General features: G+C 56.8%; 1 protein-coding gene across 3 annotated transcripts in view; it reads right to left on the reverse strand.

Annotated features, from left to right (window-relative positions):
* Nucleotides 1-13,192, reverse strand: part of ADAMTS13 (ADAM metallopeptidase with thrombospondin type 1 motif 13) — a 30,531-nt gene that overhangs the window by 1,374 nt on the left and 15,965 nt on the right. Inside the window, exons 18-29 of one of the 3 annotated variants that reach the window (XR_005983092.1) lie at nucleotides 12,810-12,890; nucleotides 11,512-11,693; nucleotides 9,674-9,809; nucleotides 9,464-9,593; nucleotides 7,463-7,646; nucleotides 6,688-6,814; nucleotides 5,440-5,569; nucleotides 4,279-4,461; nucleotides 2,278-2,482; nucleotides 1,366-1,675; nucleotides 654-800; nucleotides 189-340 (exon numbers count right to left, since the gene is read on the reverse strand). Coding sequence is in view for 2 of the 3 variants with exons in the window: in XM_041725012.1 (XP_041580946.1) it covers nucleotides 189-365; nucleotides 600-800; nucleotides 1,366-1,675; nucleotides 2,278-2,482; nucleotides 4,279-4,461; nucleotides 5,440-5,569; nucleotides 6,688-6,814; nucleotides 7,463-7,646; nucleotides 9,464-9,593; nucleotides 9,674-9,809; nucleotides 11,512-11,693; nucleotides 12,810-12,890 (2,046 nt within the window). In the remaining variant the exon portion in view is untranslated. Of the gene's footprint in view, nucleotides 1-188; nucleotides 366-599; nucleotides 801-1,365; nucleotides 1,676-2,277; nucleotides 2,483-4,278; nucleotides 4,462-5,439; nucleotides 5,570-6,687; nucleotides 6,815-7,462; nucleotides 7,647-9,463; nucleotides 9,594-9,673; nucleotides 9,810-11,511; nucleotides 11,694-12,809; nucleotides 12,891-13,192 lie in introns of all 3 variants that reach the window. The other 2 variants (XM_041725013.1, XM_041725012.1) reach the window with 2 other exon arrangements.

Here is a 13,192-nt window from a genome sequence, read left to right on the forward strand (position 1 = left end):
GTCACTGCCAGGCCCCAGCGAGGAAGGGCGCAGCACACATGCTGGGACCTCATCCTGGGGTCGAGGAGCCCAGGGTGTCTTCCTCCATCTCCATGGGTGCCCTCTGCCTGGCCAGCCGGCCAGTTAACAGTAGCACCCACCCAGCCACCCTGCAGGGATGTGGGGGAGGCTCAAACGCCTTGCCATACCTCGGTGGGGGGCTCCCGGTGCAGGCTGGCTCCTGTACCGCAGCACAACCCCGCCTTCCAGCCGCACGCGGCGCTGCCTCACCACCAGCGTGTTGGTCTTGGAGCTGAAAGTCATGCCAGATAGCTTCCCGCACGTCTTCTTCCACATGAGCCTGTCCCAAAGCAGCAACACATCCCCTAGGAAGCGGCAGTGCAGTGAGGCTCCAGCACCCCCACTCCAGGTGTCCTGGGGTAGACCCACTGCTGTGGGCAGGGCCCTCCCACTTCCCAGCTGTGTGACTCTAAGTCACTGGACACCACCTCAGTTTCATCATCTGGGGCATCCCAGGCCAATCGCGCAATGGGTATGAGGATTATGCGTGGAGATGCACATGGCACATCTGGCCCCAAACGGGGTGGGCTCACGCTCACTGGTGCTTGGCGGCCTGGCACTTGCAGCACTTGCACACATGGCCTGAGACGTACCAGCACTGCAGCTGAGGGAACTCTCGAGGACTTGGAGGGTCACCACCTCACCCAGGGGCCGCCCAATGGCCACTGCACAGTCAGCCCGCCCTGGGCCTCGCATGTCAATGGTTCCCATTGGCTCAAGATGCTGCCGGCCACAGGCACCTGGAAAGGCGACAGGGGCCCCCGGTGAACAGAGGTTCCAGGTGGGCAGGGCATCCCTAGCAGGGCGGGGCCTGGAGTTTTCCATGCTGAGTGGGAGACAGGCAGGGGAGTGGCTGGCATCCTCCTAGGCCCAGCCAGACCATACTGAGGGCAGAGAAGGGAGCTGCATGGGTCCAAGTGTCACCATCCAGGGCACAGAGCCGCTTCCAAGATGCTCCAGACAGAGGGAGGCAGCATATATAGTAGGGCCTGGCTTTGAGTCCCACAGACCTGGGGCCGACTCTCTGAAAACACAGGTTCCCTTCCCTTGATGATAATAAAAGTGAGTTTGCACCCTGCTGGTGGATACAGAGTGGGAGAAGAGGGCCAGCCCAGAGCACCACTTCCAGAGCCCATCCCTTCAGTCCAGCCGCACACATCCCAGGGTTCTGAGGGTTGCTCCACAGGACAGCCCCAGGGGTCCCCACAAGGAGCTAGTCCCAGCTCTCCCAGTGGTGGTGCCTTTGCCCACCCCTCCTGCAGCCAGCCAACCAGCCACCTAGACAGAAAGGTTGAAGAACATAACTGGACTCAGCTGGGTTTTCCTGAGACCCAGGCAGAAGCCTCTGAAGTGGGGGTGCTGGGGAGAGAAGGTGGGCCCGGGGCTGAGGCCACTCCGGAGAGGTACCAGCAGTGGCCTGGTCTGGAGCAGTGGCTTCCTCGTTGGGTGCTGGCCTGGGAGTCACCTGCCCACCACAGGGCCCGGCCCAGCAGCCCCGCACGGTGGCTGGCTTGTGCAAGTGCTGGCAGAAGTCAGCCGGCACAGGTGCCTGGGCCTGGGGTCCAAGGCAGGCCTTACGCCTGCGCTGGATGCCATCTCCGCAGGAGACAGAGCACTGCCAGGAAAGAGGAAAGGAAGTTGAGGCTGACCTTGCCAGAGGGCATCGGGGGCAGCGGTGACCACTGGCCAGGAATGATCCCATCTAATCTTTGCACAGCCCAGGAGGCAAGCATGTTTCTCCATTCCACAGGTGAGGAGACTGAGGCTCCCACCCTGTCCTCATCTGAGCTCCCACCTCTACCCAACCTGTATGCCCAGAGTCCTGTGACCGACACCAGCGGTGGCTGGCTACTTTGCCTCTTCTTCCCCTCTACATCACGAGTGAGCTTACCCAGCAGGAGACCTAACCTTATTTACCTTTGTCTTTCTAGTACCTTGTGAGGTGCTGGACACAGGACACCAGAAAAGCAAGGTGTGGAACAGAGTTACCTTCCCCTTCATCTTCTGGTGTCTCTGGACCTTGGGCTAGACCTGCCCCTTGGGTCTCGAGGCCCTGCTGTGTCTTCCATCTCTGGGTGCCCCAACGACCTCCTACCCCACATGCCCCCTCCTTTCAGGGGATCACAATCAGAGCCCCCAGGGTTCCGTGTGTGAGGACCCTCAGCAGATGCACTTCCCAGCCCCAGCCCCAGCCCCAGCCCCAACCACACAACTTACCTGTGTCCAGGTGCTGACATGCCACCGGTAGGTGCAATAGGCGAGGATGCAGGGGATGCTGGCCTGAGGCCGAACCAGAGCCGCACAGGCTGCCCCATCCACCTCAATGTCCTGGCCTTGGCTGAGCTGCACACAGGCCACAGAACGTGTGGCAGTGCCAAAGCCACAGCTGGCTGAGCATGGGCCGAGGGACATGATTTTCCACCTGCAAGAAGAAAAGACCCAGAGTGCAGCCCTGAACCCAGGAAGAGCGAGCCCTTCCTATCAATGGCTCACCATTCCTGGTTGGTGATTCCAAGTAACAGGGATGGAGGAAAACATGCCCCAGAAGAAGGGAAAACAAATCTTGGCGTGGGTCAGTTCTGCCCATATTAACTTGTAATCATTCAATGAATGGTAACAGCTGACATTTTTTAGAGCTGATACCGAACCCAGGGAGCCTGTGCTGGAGCCTGAGGCTCTAATGGTGACACTGTGCCACCTCCTGGCTCTGGGATGCCACCTCTCAAACACATGCCTTCTGTGGGCCTGACACTCTTCTAGACGCTAGGAAAATGGAGTGAACCAGACCAAGCCCCCCACGCCACCCTTCAGAACACATGTGCTTCTCCACTTCGGCACCACTGACATTTGGGGCCAGTGGTTCTGTCGTGGGGGCCATCTGTGCAGTGTAGGATGTTCAGCAGCACCTCTGGCCTCCACCCACTCACCAGAGGCCACTAGCACCCACCCCCATTCCCTAGTCATGGCATTTAAAATGTCTCCAGACATTGCCACATGTCCCCTGGGAGGCAGAATAACCCCTCGTGGAGAAACCACAGGCTCGAAGGAAGAGACAGCAGATAAAGAAATAAATGCTAAGTGGTAGAGTCAGGCAGCGCCGAGAGTCCTGGGGTGAGTAGAGTGTGCTGTTCAGGACTCCCCACCTCGCTGCTGTGGTGCTTTGAGCAGAGCCTGGTTGCAAGGATATCCAGAGAAGACGCATTCACACAATGGGAAGGTAGGCGCAGGAGCCCTGAGGCAGGAGCATGTGTTCCAGAATATCAAGGAGGACATGGCTACAGTGACATCCAGAGAGGAGCTAGACCTCATGCATGTCAAATTCCCATACAAGTCCCAGATAAAATCCCATATAGATGAATGTGCTGCATGGCCAAGGGACTTTAGCACAAGCAAAGAAGCCAAGAGACACTGGTGCGGGTGGTAAATGGACCACAGAGCTACAGTATTTAAAACAGTCTGATATGGGGATGGGGATCAATGGGGGATTGCGAACTGCAGAATCGGGTCAAAAGCCCTGACACAGATCCCAACACACACAAGGATCTAAGAGGACGTGATAATGGAGCCGGCTGGGGGAAATTCTGTTAGCAATCTGGAGAAATAAAGTATGCTCCCTACTTTGCAACATACCCCCAAAGATATCACAGATGAGTTAAGGCTTCTAATTTAAATGAATTCTTATCTGGAATGGTGTGTTTTTTTAAAGCCAAGGACATGAAGGAAATGTGGCAATAAAGCACATCTGTTAAACCTGGTGGTGGCACATGGGTGTCTGTTTGCCTCTTTCAATGATACAGTAAAGCATTTCATTGGTCAAAGTGCAAAACTACAAGGACGCAGCCATGGAGCTGTGAACAAGGTGGGCGATTGTCTGCTCTTCCTCAGGAGGCTCGGACCCCACCTCTGGACCTTGCTGGCTTGAGCTCTTCTGTCCCACACCCCAGCTGGGACCATCCTTGGGCTCCGCTGAAACCCTGCCTTTTCCCAGGGAAGTTCTCCAGCCCTCCCCACACCTTCACCCCAATCAGAGCGGGCCATGCCACCTGCATTTTGTTGGAATGTCACCTCTGACACTTGGTACAGCCTGCCAGTAGTCCTGCTTCCCAAGGACTGTCTCCCTGGCCAGAGCCACCCTATAATAAGCCCCACGGCAACTGGCCTCGTGTCTGCACACTCCAGGACCTCAGGCTGCTTCCCCAACACCTCGGGGCTGCTGACCTGGGTGGGCAGGGATCTGGGCTGCAGGCTTCCTGCTGCTCTGGACGAGGCAGCCCCTGGCACTGGTTATCTGGCAGGATCTCCTCATCCTTGTCCTCCCCGTGAGCCCGTGCACAATATAGCATCCTCTGTGCAAACCCTCCTCCACAGCTCACACTGCATGCAGCCAGCTTGTACCTCCACCTGGGGCAAACTGGAGTCAGGAGGGACCCAAGGGAACAGGGCTTCCCCTCATCTCCCCATACTGGAGAGGGCCTGGAGGGGTCCTTCCTCTGAGGGTCACCCTTACATCTCCATGGAGCAGCTGGGCACAGTGGATGGAGAACATTCAGAAGGGCCTGTTTTACAGACAGAAAGCTGAAGGCAAACTGATGTGTTCAAAGGGCAGACGGGGGAAAGGCAGGGCACCCCAGGGGGACTGCAAAGCTGTCTGTCTCCCATAGGGATCCCAGCCCGGACAGGGCCTGGCCAGCACTCCCAATCTTCCTTCCCACTGTGCTTGCCACATCACACCAGCACCACCTGTCAAACTCTGTCTCCCTGTCTGTTTGATTTCTCTTCCATCTCCCCAGTACCCCTGGTGTCTGGTCCAGGAGGGCAGGGCTAGGTGCTCACTGCTGCAGCCCCACTGCCAGAACCACACCTGGGCATGGCAGGCCCTCAGTAAAGAGCAAGCAATGACAAGTGAACCATCGGCCACGTGTGCCCACAGCATCCCCCACAGCCTTCTAGGACACCGGTGTGACCCACTCTTGCAGGAGAGGGCACTGGGGGTCAGGAGCTTACAGGAAGGTGATGATGCCACCTCTAAGGATGCATGCCTAGGACTACCTGTCTCCTTGGGAAGGGGCCCACCTGGCAGGGCAGGGCTCTGGACTGCAGTCCTTGATGGGATGGGGCCTGGGGGCCGGCCAGCTCTTGGAGTGAGGCAGGGGGATGGGGTGGCTGTGGTCCAGCCCCACACAGTGAACATCAACTGGCACCTGCCCCCACCCCCCCACCCCCGCCAAGGCCTGGGTCTCCCACCCGCAATAAGAAGGCCAGCACTCAATCAGAGGCTACACCCCAGGGTAAGACTCCTTCCTCTGTAGGGGACCCAGCTGCCGCAACACCCCCTGCGGCACTGAGGCACTGAGCCTCCCCACCACCACTGCCACTCACCAAGCCGGGCATGGGGCAGCCTGGCAGACCTCCTGCCGGCTCCCAGGCTTGCTTTCCAGGTCACATAGCTCTTCCCGGACAGGGGTTCCCAGGGCAGAGTCCATACACATGAAGTTCAGCTCCATCAGGCCTGCAGGGAGGAAGCAGGGACCCCCAAGCCCCAAGAGGAGGGTTAAATAAGAACTACAGGGGTCAGCTCTCTGGAGAGCTCTAGCAGAAAAGGCCTACTTGGGTTTGAGTCTTGACTTGGCCACTTACCAGCTGTGTAACCTTGGACAAGTGACTTAACCTCTCTGAGCCTCAGATTTTTCACCCAATGGTGCCTAACTTACAGGTATATTTATATAGATTTTTAAAATGGAGATACAAATTACCTGGCACATAGTAGGTGCTCAAGTGGTAGCTGCTGTTGTTTACTGTTATTTTATGAGAATTGCCATGTGAAAATCTCTTACCGTGTTTATAACAAATATGTTACTAGAGCTGGTTTCCTTGAACCTCCCCTTTAGGAGTATCCTCAAAGTCTCTGGTCTTGAGTCTAAACATGCACAAATTTTGGGACACCTGGGTGACTCAGTGGTTGAGTGTGCCTAGGACCTGTTTGGCTCAGGGCGTGATCCCGGGGTCCTGGGATAGAGTCCCACATCGGGCTCCCCACGGGGAGCCTGCTTCTCCCCCTGCCTGTGTCTCTGCCTCTCTCTCTTGGTGTCGCTCATGAAAAGAATAAATAAAATCGTAAAAAAAGAAAGAAGAAAAGAAAGAAAGAAAGAAAGAAAGAAAGAAAGAAAGAAAGAAAGAAAGAAAGAAAGAAAGAAAGAAAGAGAAAGAAAGAAAGAAAGAAAGAAAGAAAGAAAGAAAGAAAGAAAGAAAGAAAGAAGAAAGAAAGAAAGAAAGAAAGAAAGAAAGAAAGAAGAAAGAAAGAAAGAAAGAAAGAAAGAAAGAAAGAACAGACACAGCGTATCTTAAAAATCTCATTCCTCTGGTGTGGCTGCCAGGAAGCTCAGAGCTACTGGGGCCCTTCTCTTGCTGCTTTTCTAGATCTTAACAAATTGCTGAGTTTTGTCATCTTTTCTATCTTTCAGCCAAGCAATGAACAAGTTTACATGGTGGTCCTTACTCTGCCCCAACGTCCTCGTGTATTACATCATGTTTCTCCATAGTGTGGATTCTCTGTAAGCCAATTCACATGCTTTTTAGAAGCAGGCAAAATGCAGGCAGGGAAGAGCTCATGAGCCCTGGGCACCTCACCTTGACCACAGGAGGCAGAGCATGGCCCCGCCAGGGGGGTCCACATGTGTGTGGTGCGAGCCCCCAGCCCAGCACTTCCTGATGGGGATGTGGCCTCCTTCTCCTCCTCCAGAGACTGGAGGTCTGGCTGCAAGGGACAAGCAACAAGCTGGCGCATTCCGGCTTGCCCCCTCTAGATCCCTGAGCACCTGGTCCTCCCTCCCCCATCCCAATCTCTTCAGGAGAGAGCAGATGTGGTCACCGACACCCAAAGCCTGCCCCTCCCTGCTACTCCTTTCCAGGGAGGCGTGCTCTGGCTACCAGAGGATGTCCTCACCCCACTACCCACCAAGGTCTCTGTATTGGCATGAGTTATTGCTGGGGGGCAGGGCTGAGGCTGGGGCTCAGGAGCCAGATTTGCAGGCACACTTGGCTCTGCAATCACTACCAGCCTCAAGGACACAGGCTTGGCCAGTACCCTTGTCTGCAAGCCCCAGGACACAGGCGGGACTGTGGCATGGTTTCTCTGTGTAGTGGAGAACTGGCAGCATTCTGACAGGGTCTGGGTCCCTGGCCCCGCTTGCCAGCTGGAGGGAAGGCTAGGCGGGCTTCCCAGCGGTCCCTGTGCTTTTTCCCTAGGTCCATCCTCTGACCAGGGGGATCCTGCACACAGTAGCACTGCAGAAGGACGGTCTTTGAGCTCTGGCCAGGAGGTCTATGGTAACCAGTGCTCCCCATTCTCCTGACCAGATACGCCCCCAATAGCCCGGGTCACCCTCATGCCCAGGACACTCACATAACCCTGTCCCGGAGGACATGCCGTGGCCACACAGGGCTTGAGGGCAGGCAGCTTCTCGTCTGTGGAGCAGGGTCCAGCCGTGGTCAGTGTCTCCAGGCCAGCTACCCTGTGCACACACGTCACATTCTGTGATGCCAGGTCTGCTCCACAGGCTGTTGTGCATGCATCCGATGCCTCCTGCCTAAGGATGGCACAGGACAGATATAAGGCCCTGTCTCTCATTGGGCTGTAGGTACAGCTTCACTCCTGGGACAGGAGGCAGTGAACCTACACCCTGGTGTCCAAGAGCTCAATGAGAAGCCCCACAAAGAAACAAAATCCAGAGGCTGCTCCCTAAAATGCTGGATGAACTACTGCCAGCACTCCACTCAGCAGGGACAGTGACAGTGTCACAGGGACAGTGACACAGGCCCTGACCCTCCTGCCATCCAGAGAGGAAGGTGGGCCTCCATCCAGAGAGTAACACCACTCCTTGCACCCAAGTGGGTGCTGTAACACAATCAGATCACCCAGATCAGGGATGGCCACTGTGTTTCATGTGTGTGCCAACCCTGACAGGTGGTGGCTTCCTGCCGTGCTGAAGCAGGAAGGGTCCTGAGGCAGGAGTGGGCCTATGTGGGAAAGGGTGAGGATTCCCAGGTCCGCCAAGGATGGGAGAGGGACAAAGGAGCCCAAGCCATGCGTGTGCCACCAGTGACCTAGGCCAACCCCCTCCCCACTGGGGCCCAGGGAGGGAAGGGACTTGACCCGGTCACCCAGCCAGTTAGTGGCAAATCAGAATAAGCCACTGTCAGCTTGGACACTGAAGGGATGGGAGGTGCCCTGGGGACAGCAATGGCAAAGTGACGCATTGCTTTACATTTGTGGCTTCACTTGGTCCTCACAACCCCTCCTAAGCAGGGACTAGGGGGTTCAGAGAGGGAAATGGCCGGCCCAGGGTCTCTTGGATAGTGATTCTGAAGCTGGCCACTCCAGACCCAGCCAGAGTCCTGGGAAGAGGGGAAACTCAGGGTAGGGCTCAGTGCAGGGACAAGCCCTGCCAGGCACACTGCTTCCCTGTGTCCCTGGACCCATCTCCTGGAGCAGGGATGAGAGTCGCAGGTTTATAGCACTGCTGGCTGCGGGGCCGGTACTCTGCACCAAGCAGGGGGCAATGTCCTCAGGAGGCTGCCCTGGGCCTCCATGCAATGCACCACCCTCTCCTGCAAGCCTCCCCCATGGGAGGCACTGCACACACCAAAGTCCTCAGCTGCCCAGCTGCAGAGGAAGGGAACAGAGTGTTGAGCTCCATCCCCTGGGGGAGGCGGTGAGAGACAGGCAGATCTATCCAACTGACTCGCTTCCCTGTGCTGGGCCAGGCCCCAGGTCCCTGCAGGTGCCTGGACACTGCACACATACAGCCACCTCAGCCCAGGGGCCCTCCAGATATCTCCAAGCTGCACCTGAGCCAGAGGACACCTGTATAAAAGTGTTGGCAAGGGGCGCCTGGGTGGTTCAGTCGGTTCAGCATCAGACTCTTGCTCTTAGCTCAAGTTTTGATCTCACGGTCATGAGTTCAAGCCCCATGTTGGGCTCCACAGCCAGTGTGGAGCCTACAATCAATCAATTTTTTTAAGGTAGCTGCATCAGCTCTGCACTCAACAAGGACAGTCTTGTTCTTAACGTTACACTCCTACCAGCTGCACAGGCCAGGTACTTTCCCCTGTCACCTTTCTGACCCTCACCACAACCGTTCTGGGGAGGGCGGTCACCTCCACCTTGCAGCATGTGCCCACAGACGAGGTGCAGCAGGTATGGGTCACACTAGGCTGTCACCTGTGTTTGCCTGAGTTTCCATGTCCTCACCTGCAAAATGGGGGTACTGACATAACCCACCTCACAGGGCAGCATCCAAGACTACAGAGAACATGCCTGGACGTGGCCTCACTGAGCGCACGTGACATGGGCTCCGTAGCCAGTGAGAGCCCAGCGGCCATGGCTTAGCGCAACAGCACTCACTGTGGGGGGCAGGGCCTGGGGGCGCAGGACTCTGACCACGCTGCTGGCTGCTGGCTCCCTTCGCACCGGGCAGCCTCCACCCACACGTTCCTGGCCTGGTCCAGACAGCTGTAGGTCACCCAGCGCCGTCCTGGGAGGGAAGAGGGAGGCTGGACCACCTCCCTGCAGGGCGCAAACCATGCTTCAGGTGAGCCCTGCCCCAGGCCTCACCTGCCCCACAGCTCACCGAGCAGGATCCCCGCACGGCGACCCAGGCCCAGGCCTGTGGCTGCTTAGGCTCGAAGTAGGTGAAGGTGATGTCTGGGCGTGCAAGGTCACCATACTCCTCCCCGTAGCGCCTGTAAACCTTCACGAGACAGACAGAGAGCTCGGGTCCTTGTCCAGTGGGCTCCGTGAAGGAGCTCTGAGGGTCACACTGGGCTCCGTCCCCTAGCCCAGCCCCAGAGAGGGGTCAGGCTTGAAGGCTAAGCTCTGGAGGCCTCCAAGTTTCCAGCACCTGCCCCCACGATGCCTCATCTAGCCACACAGGACCATCCTCTGTTAAAATGGGGGTTCTCGGGCCCAGCCTGGCAGGTCCTGATTCAGTGGCTCTCGGAGGGGCCCAAGAATGTGTATTTTTATACATACAAATACATACATTTTATACATACATGTCTGCAAAGGATGCAGACAGCTCAGCTGGCTGCTACCACCTGAGAACCATTCCTGGTGGCAGGGAAGTGGTTGAACTGGGCTGCGTGGGCAGGCAGGGAAGGAGTGAGTGGCTCACCAGGGGGCTCCTTGTGGCCTGGGTGGACTCTGGGGGAGCCCCACTGTCTCCTCCAGCTGTGGGGGCAGAGGCTAGGGCTGCTAGACCAGAGTCAAAGACCACTGAGACTTGGCCCCCTCCCCAAGAGCCTCAGGGCTCTTTACACACATGCTAACATCCATCTCTCCCTCCAAGTGCCTTCCTCAGCAAAGCACGCATGGGGACATGTGCAGAGGAGCTCACGTGCAGATGACGCGCCCAAAGCATGTGCTCCCATGTACCTCTGTCCCCAAGAAACAGTGAGAGTCAATATCCACTCAGAGTTTCCTTGGTACCAGCAATGGCTGCCAACACTGCCTGGCACATGCACCCCATAACCCCAGCAGGCAGGCCGGCAGCTCGTGCGCATTCTACAGAGGAAGCCTGAGGTCCAGGGTGGTGGCAGAGTCAGGCTGAGAGCCTAGAATGCTCTGCAGAGGACAGAGAGGCTTGGGAGAGCATTCAGCTTCCAGGTCAGGCCCTTGCTGTGCCTGTCCCTTTGCCTCAGGACTTCTGGTGGGAGGGGGCTCACTTTCCCACCTTTAGGATGGGGCATCCTCAGTGTCGGGTACTTTCAAGACCTAAGCCAGCAAGGACTTTTGTCGCAGCAGCCACCTTTCAGGGTGCTTGCGCGTGTAGGGTGCCAGACACACCACCACATGCCTAACGCAACTTATCTTTAAAAAATGAACCTTTATAATAACTTCATAATGTGTGTGTGCTTAGCCCCATTTTGCAGATGGGAAAACTGAGACTCAGAAAAGTCAATTCCCTTGCCCAAGTTCTTGCAGAGCCAGGATTCAAAGTCCAGTCTACCTGAGTCCCTAGGCCTTGGCCCCTGACCTCTGGGTTTCCCTGCTTCCAGCTGCTGGGCTACAAGAGTCTCTAATCTGGGCACCCCACTGTCTCACTCCCCACACCCTCCCTCAGCCAGGGCTGACACAGGCCCCCTGTATCCTACACAGAGCCTCCTCACCATCCTCCCTCCCTAACCCCTGGAGATCATGAAGCCCTCCAGCCACCTCCCCTTCCCTTATCCCTCCTAATTACCCGCCCTGTGCACACCCTCTTCCCTCAGCACACGCCACTCCCTGCTTGGCCCAGCAGCATTAGCTCATCTCAGACCTCAGCCACACAGCCCAACCCCAGGCAAGCCCCTGACCCCTGCACACCCACCCTCAGAACTCCAGGGGCTGCTGAGTGAATAAGCAGGTGATACCAGGAGGAGGCCCTGCTGGCTCCCCCAGGCCCTCTGGGTCACCTGGATCTCCATGTCTTCCTGGGTGGGTCCCTGGATGGAGATCTCCTCCAGGCGAGGCAGCCGGTCCTCAGTGAGGGTCACTCTGTACTCCACACGGCTGTCCTCCAGGAGGGACGGGTAGGTGGTGCTGGGAGAGATGCTGGAATTCCCAGCCACGATGTAGTGCCCTCGGATCCGCACCGCTGTGGGGGGGGCAAGGCTGTGAGCAGGGGAGCACCCCCTCCACAGCTGTGGCAGGTGGGCACCAGCCACCCACCAGAACAGATCCTGACTTATGGAAAGGGGTGGTAGCAACAGTCGGATAAATCTCGCCCCAGGCCCCAGCCCTCCCCAAGGAGCCCGTCTGCCTAGCACCTCAGTCCACAGGCCATCCCCGCAACAAGCAAGGCATATCCTCCCATAGGCACACAGGCGCCTGCCCTCAGAAGGCTTCCGCATGTCAGTGGCTCTGTGGCTCTGTCCAGAACCTAGTGAGCATTGTGGACCTGCCTCTCACCAAGTGTGCTCATGTGCAGGCTTGGGGGCTCAAGGACCTGGGGCCAGCACCCCCACTCCAGATTCAGAGGACAGGCATAGGCACCCTCTGGAAATCAAGAAGCACAGATGTGGCCTTTGCCCTGGGACCTACGTCACACTTGATAGGAGTGTCTTTGTTTACAGTGGGGACTTCCCAAGCCAGAAAGACTAAATATGTGATTTAGGACAGCAGCTTTGAGTTGATCTCATCTGTGAACCTAGAGACTGAGGCCATCCACGTGAGTAATCAATCAGTCATGCCTCATGTCTGCATAACAAAGTCCAGGATGCAAACTGGACACTGAGCCTGGGTGGCTCAGCGGTTGAGCATCTGCCTTTGGCTCAGAGTATGATCCTGGGATCTGGGATCGAGTCCCACATCGGGCTCTCTGCTTCTCCCACTGCCTGTGTCTCTGCCTCTCTCTGTCTCTCATGAATAAATGAATAAAGTTTATATTTAAAAAAAACTGGACACTGAGCCTGAGGGAGTTCCCCGGGTGGGCAATACTCTGTGTGCGTTGCCATGCTTGGGATGGTGGACATGGAGCCCTCCCACATTGTGCCCTAGGCATTTCCTGCTCGGGCTTGTCTTATTATCTCCTTCCCCTGTAATAAGCCATAATTGCGGGTATTCTGGGGGCCCTGGTAGTGACATACCCAACCTGGCAGTTGGGAACCCCCCTAAACCTGCAGGTGATACCAGTAGTGAGGGCATCTTGGGGACTGTGCTTTATAAACTTCAGGTTGGCTACCTCTGGGGGAGCGTCCTCAGGTCAGCTCACCCAAGTGTGTGAAGAGAGGCCTCCGGTTGGTGATGTGTACACTGGTCAGGTTGTGGGTAACTGTCAAGAACGTGACATATTCTAGATGGAAGCAGACATGGTGGGTGGTCTCAGATCATTGACATCACAGTGAAAGGGAGCAAATGTCAGATGCCCAGGATGCAGTGCCTCAACACCAAAAGCTAACAACAGGACCACCTTGAGCAGTAGACAGTCTCCTGTCATGGGTGGGGGGGTAGGTAATCAAAGCTGGGGGGACGGTCAGCTTCCAGGGTGTGCCCTGGCCAGGAGGAAGGACTGAATCCAAGGGCTCAGCAGGTGGGACTCCACTCCTTGGCTGACCATCTAAGCGCCTAGTTGGCAAATGAGTTGACTTCTTTTAT

This window comes from Vulpes lagopus, chromosome 12 (genome assembly GCF_018345385.1).
Source record: "Vulpes lagopus strain Blue_001 chromosome 12, ASM1834538v1, whole genome shotgun sequence".
Lineage (NCBI taxonomy): Eukaryota > Metazoa > Chordata > Mammalia > Carnivora > Canidae > Vulpes > Vulpes lagopus.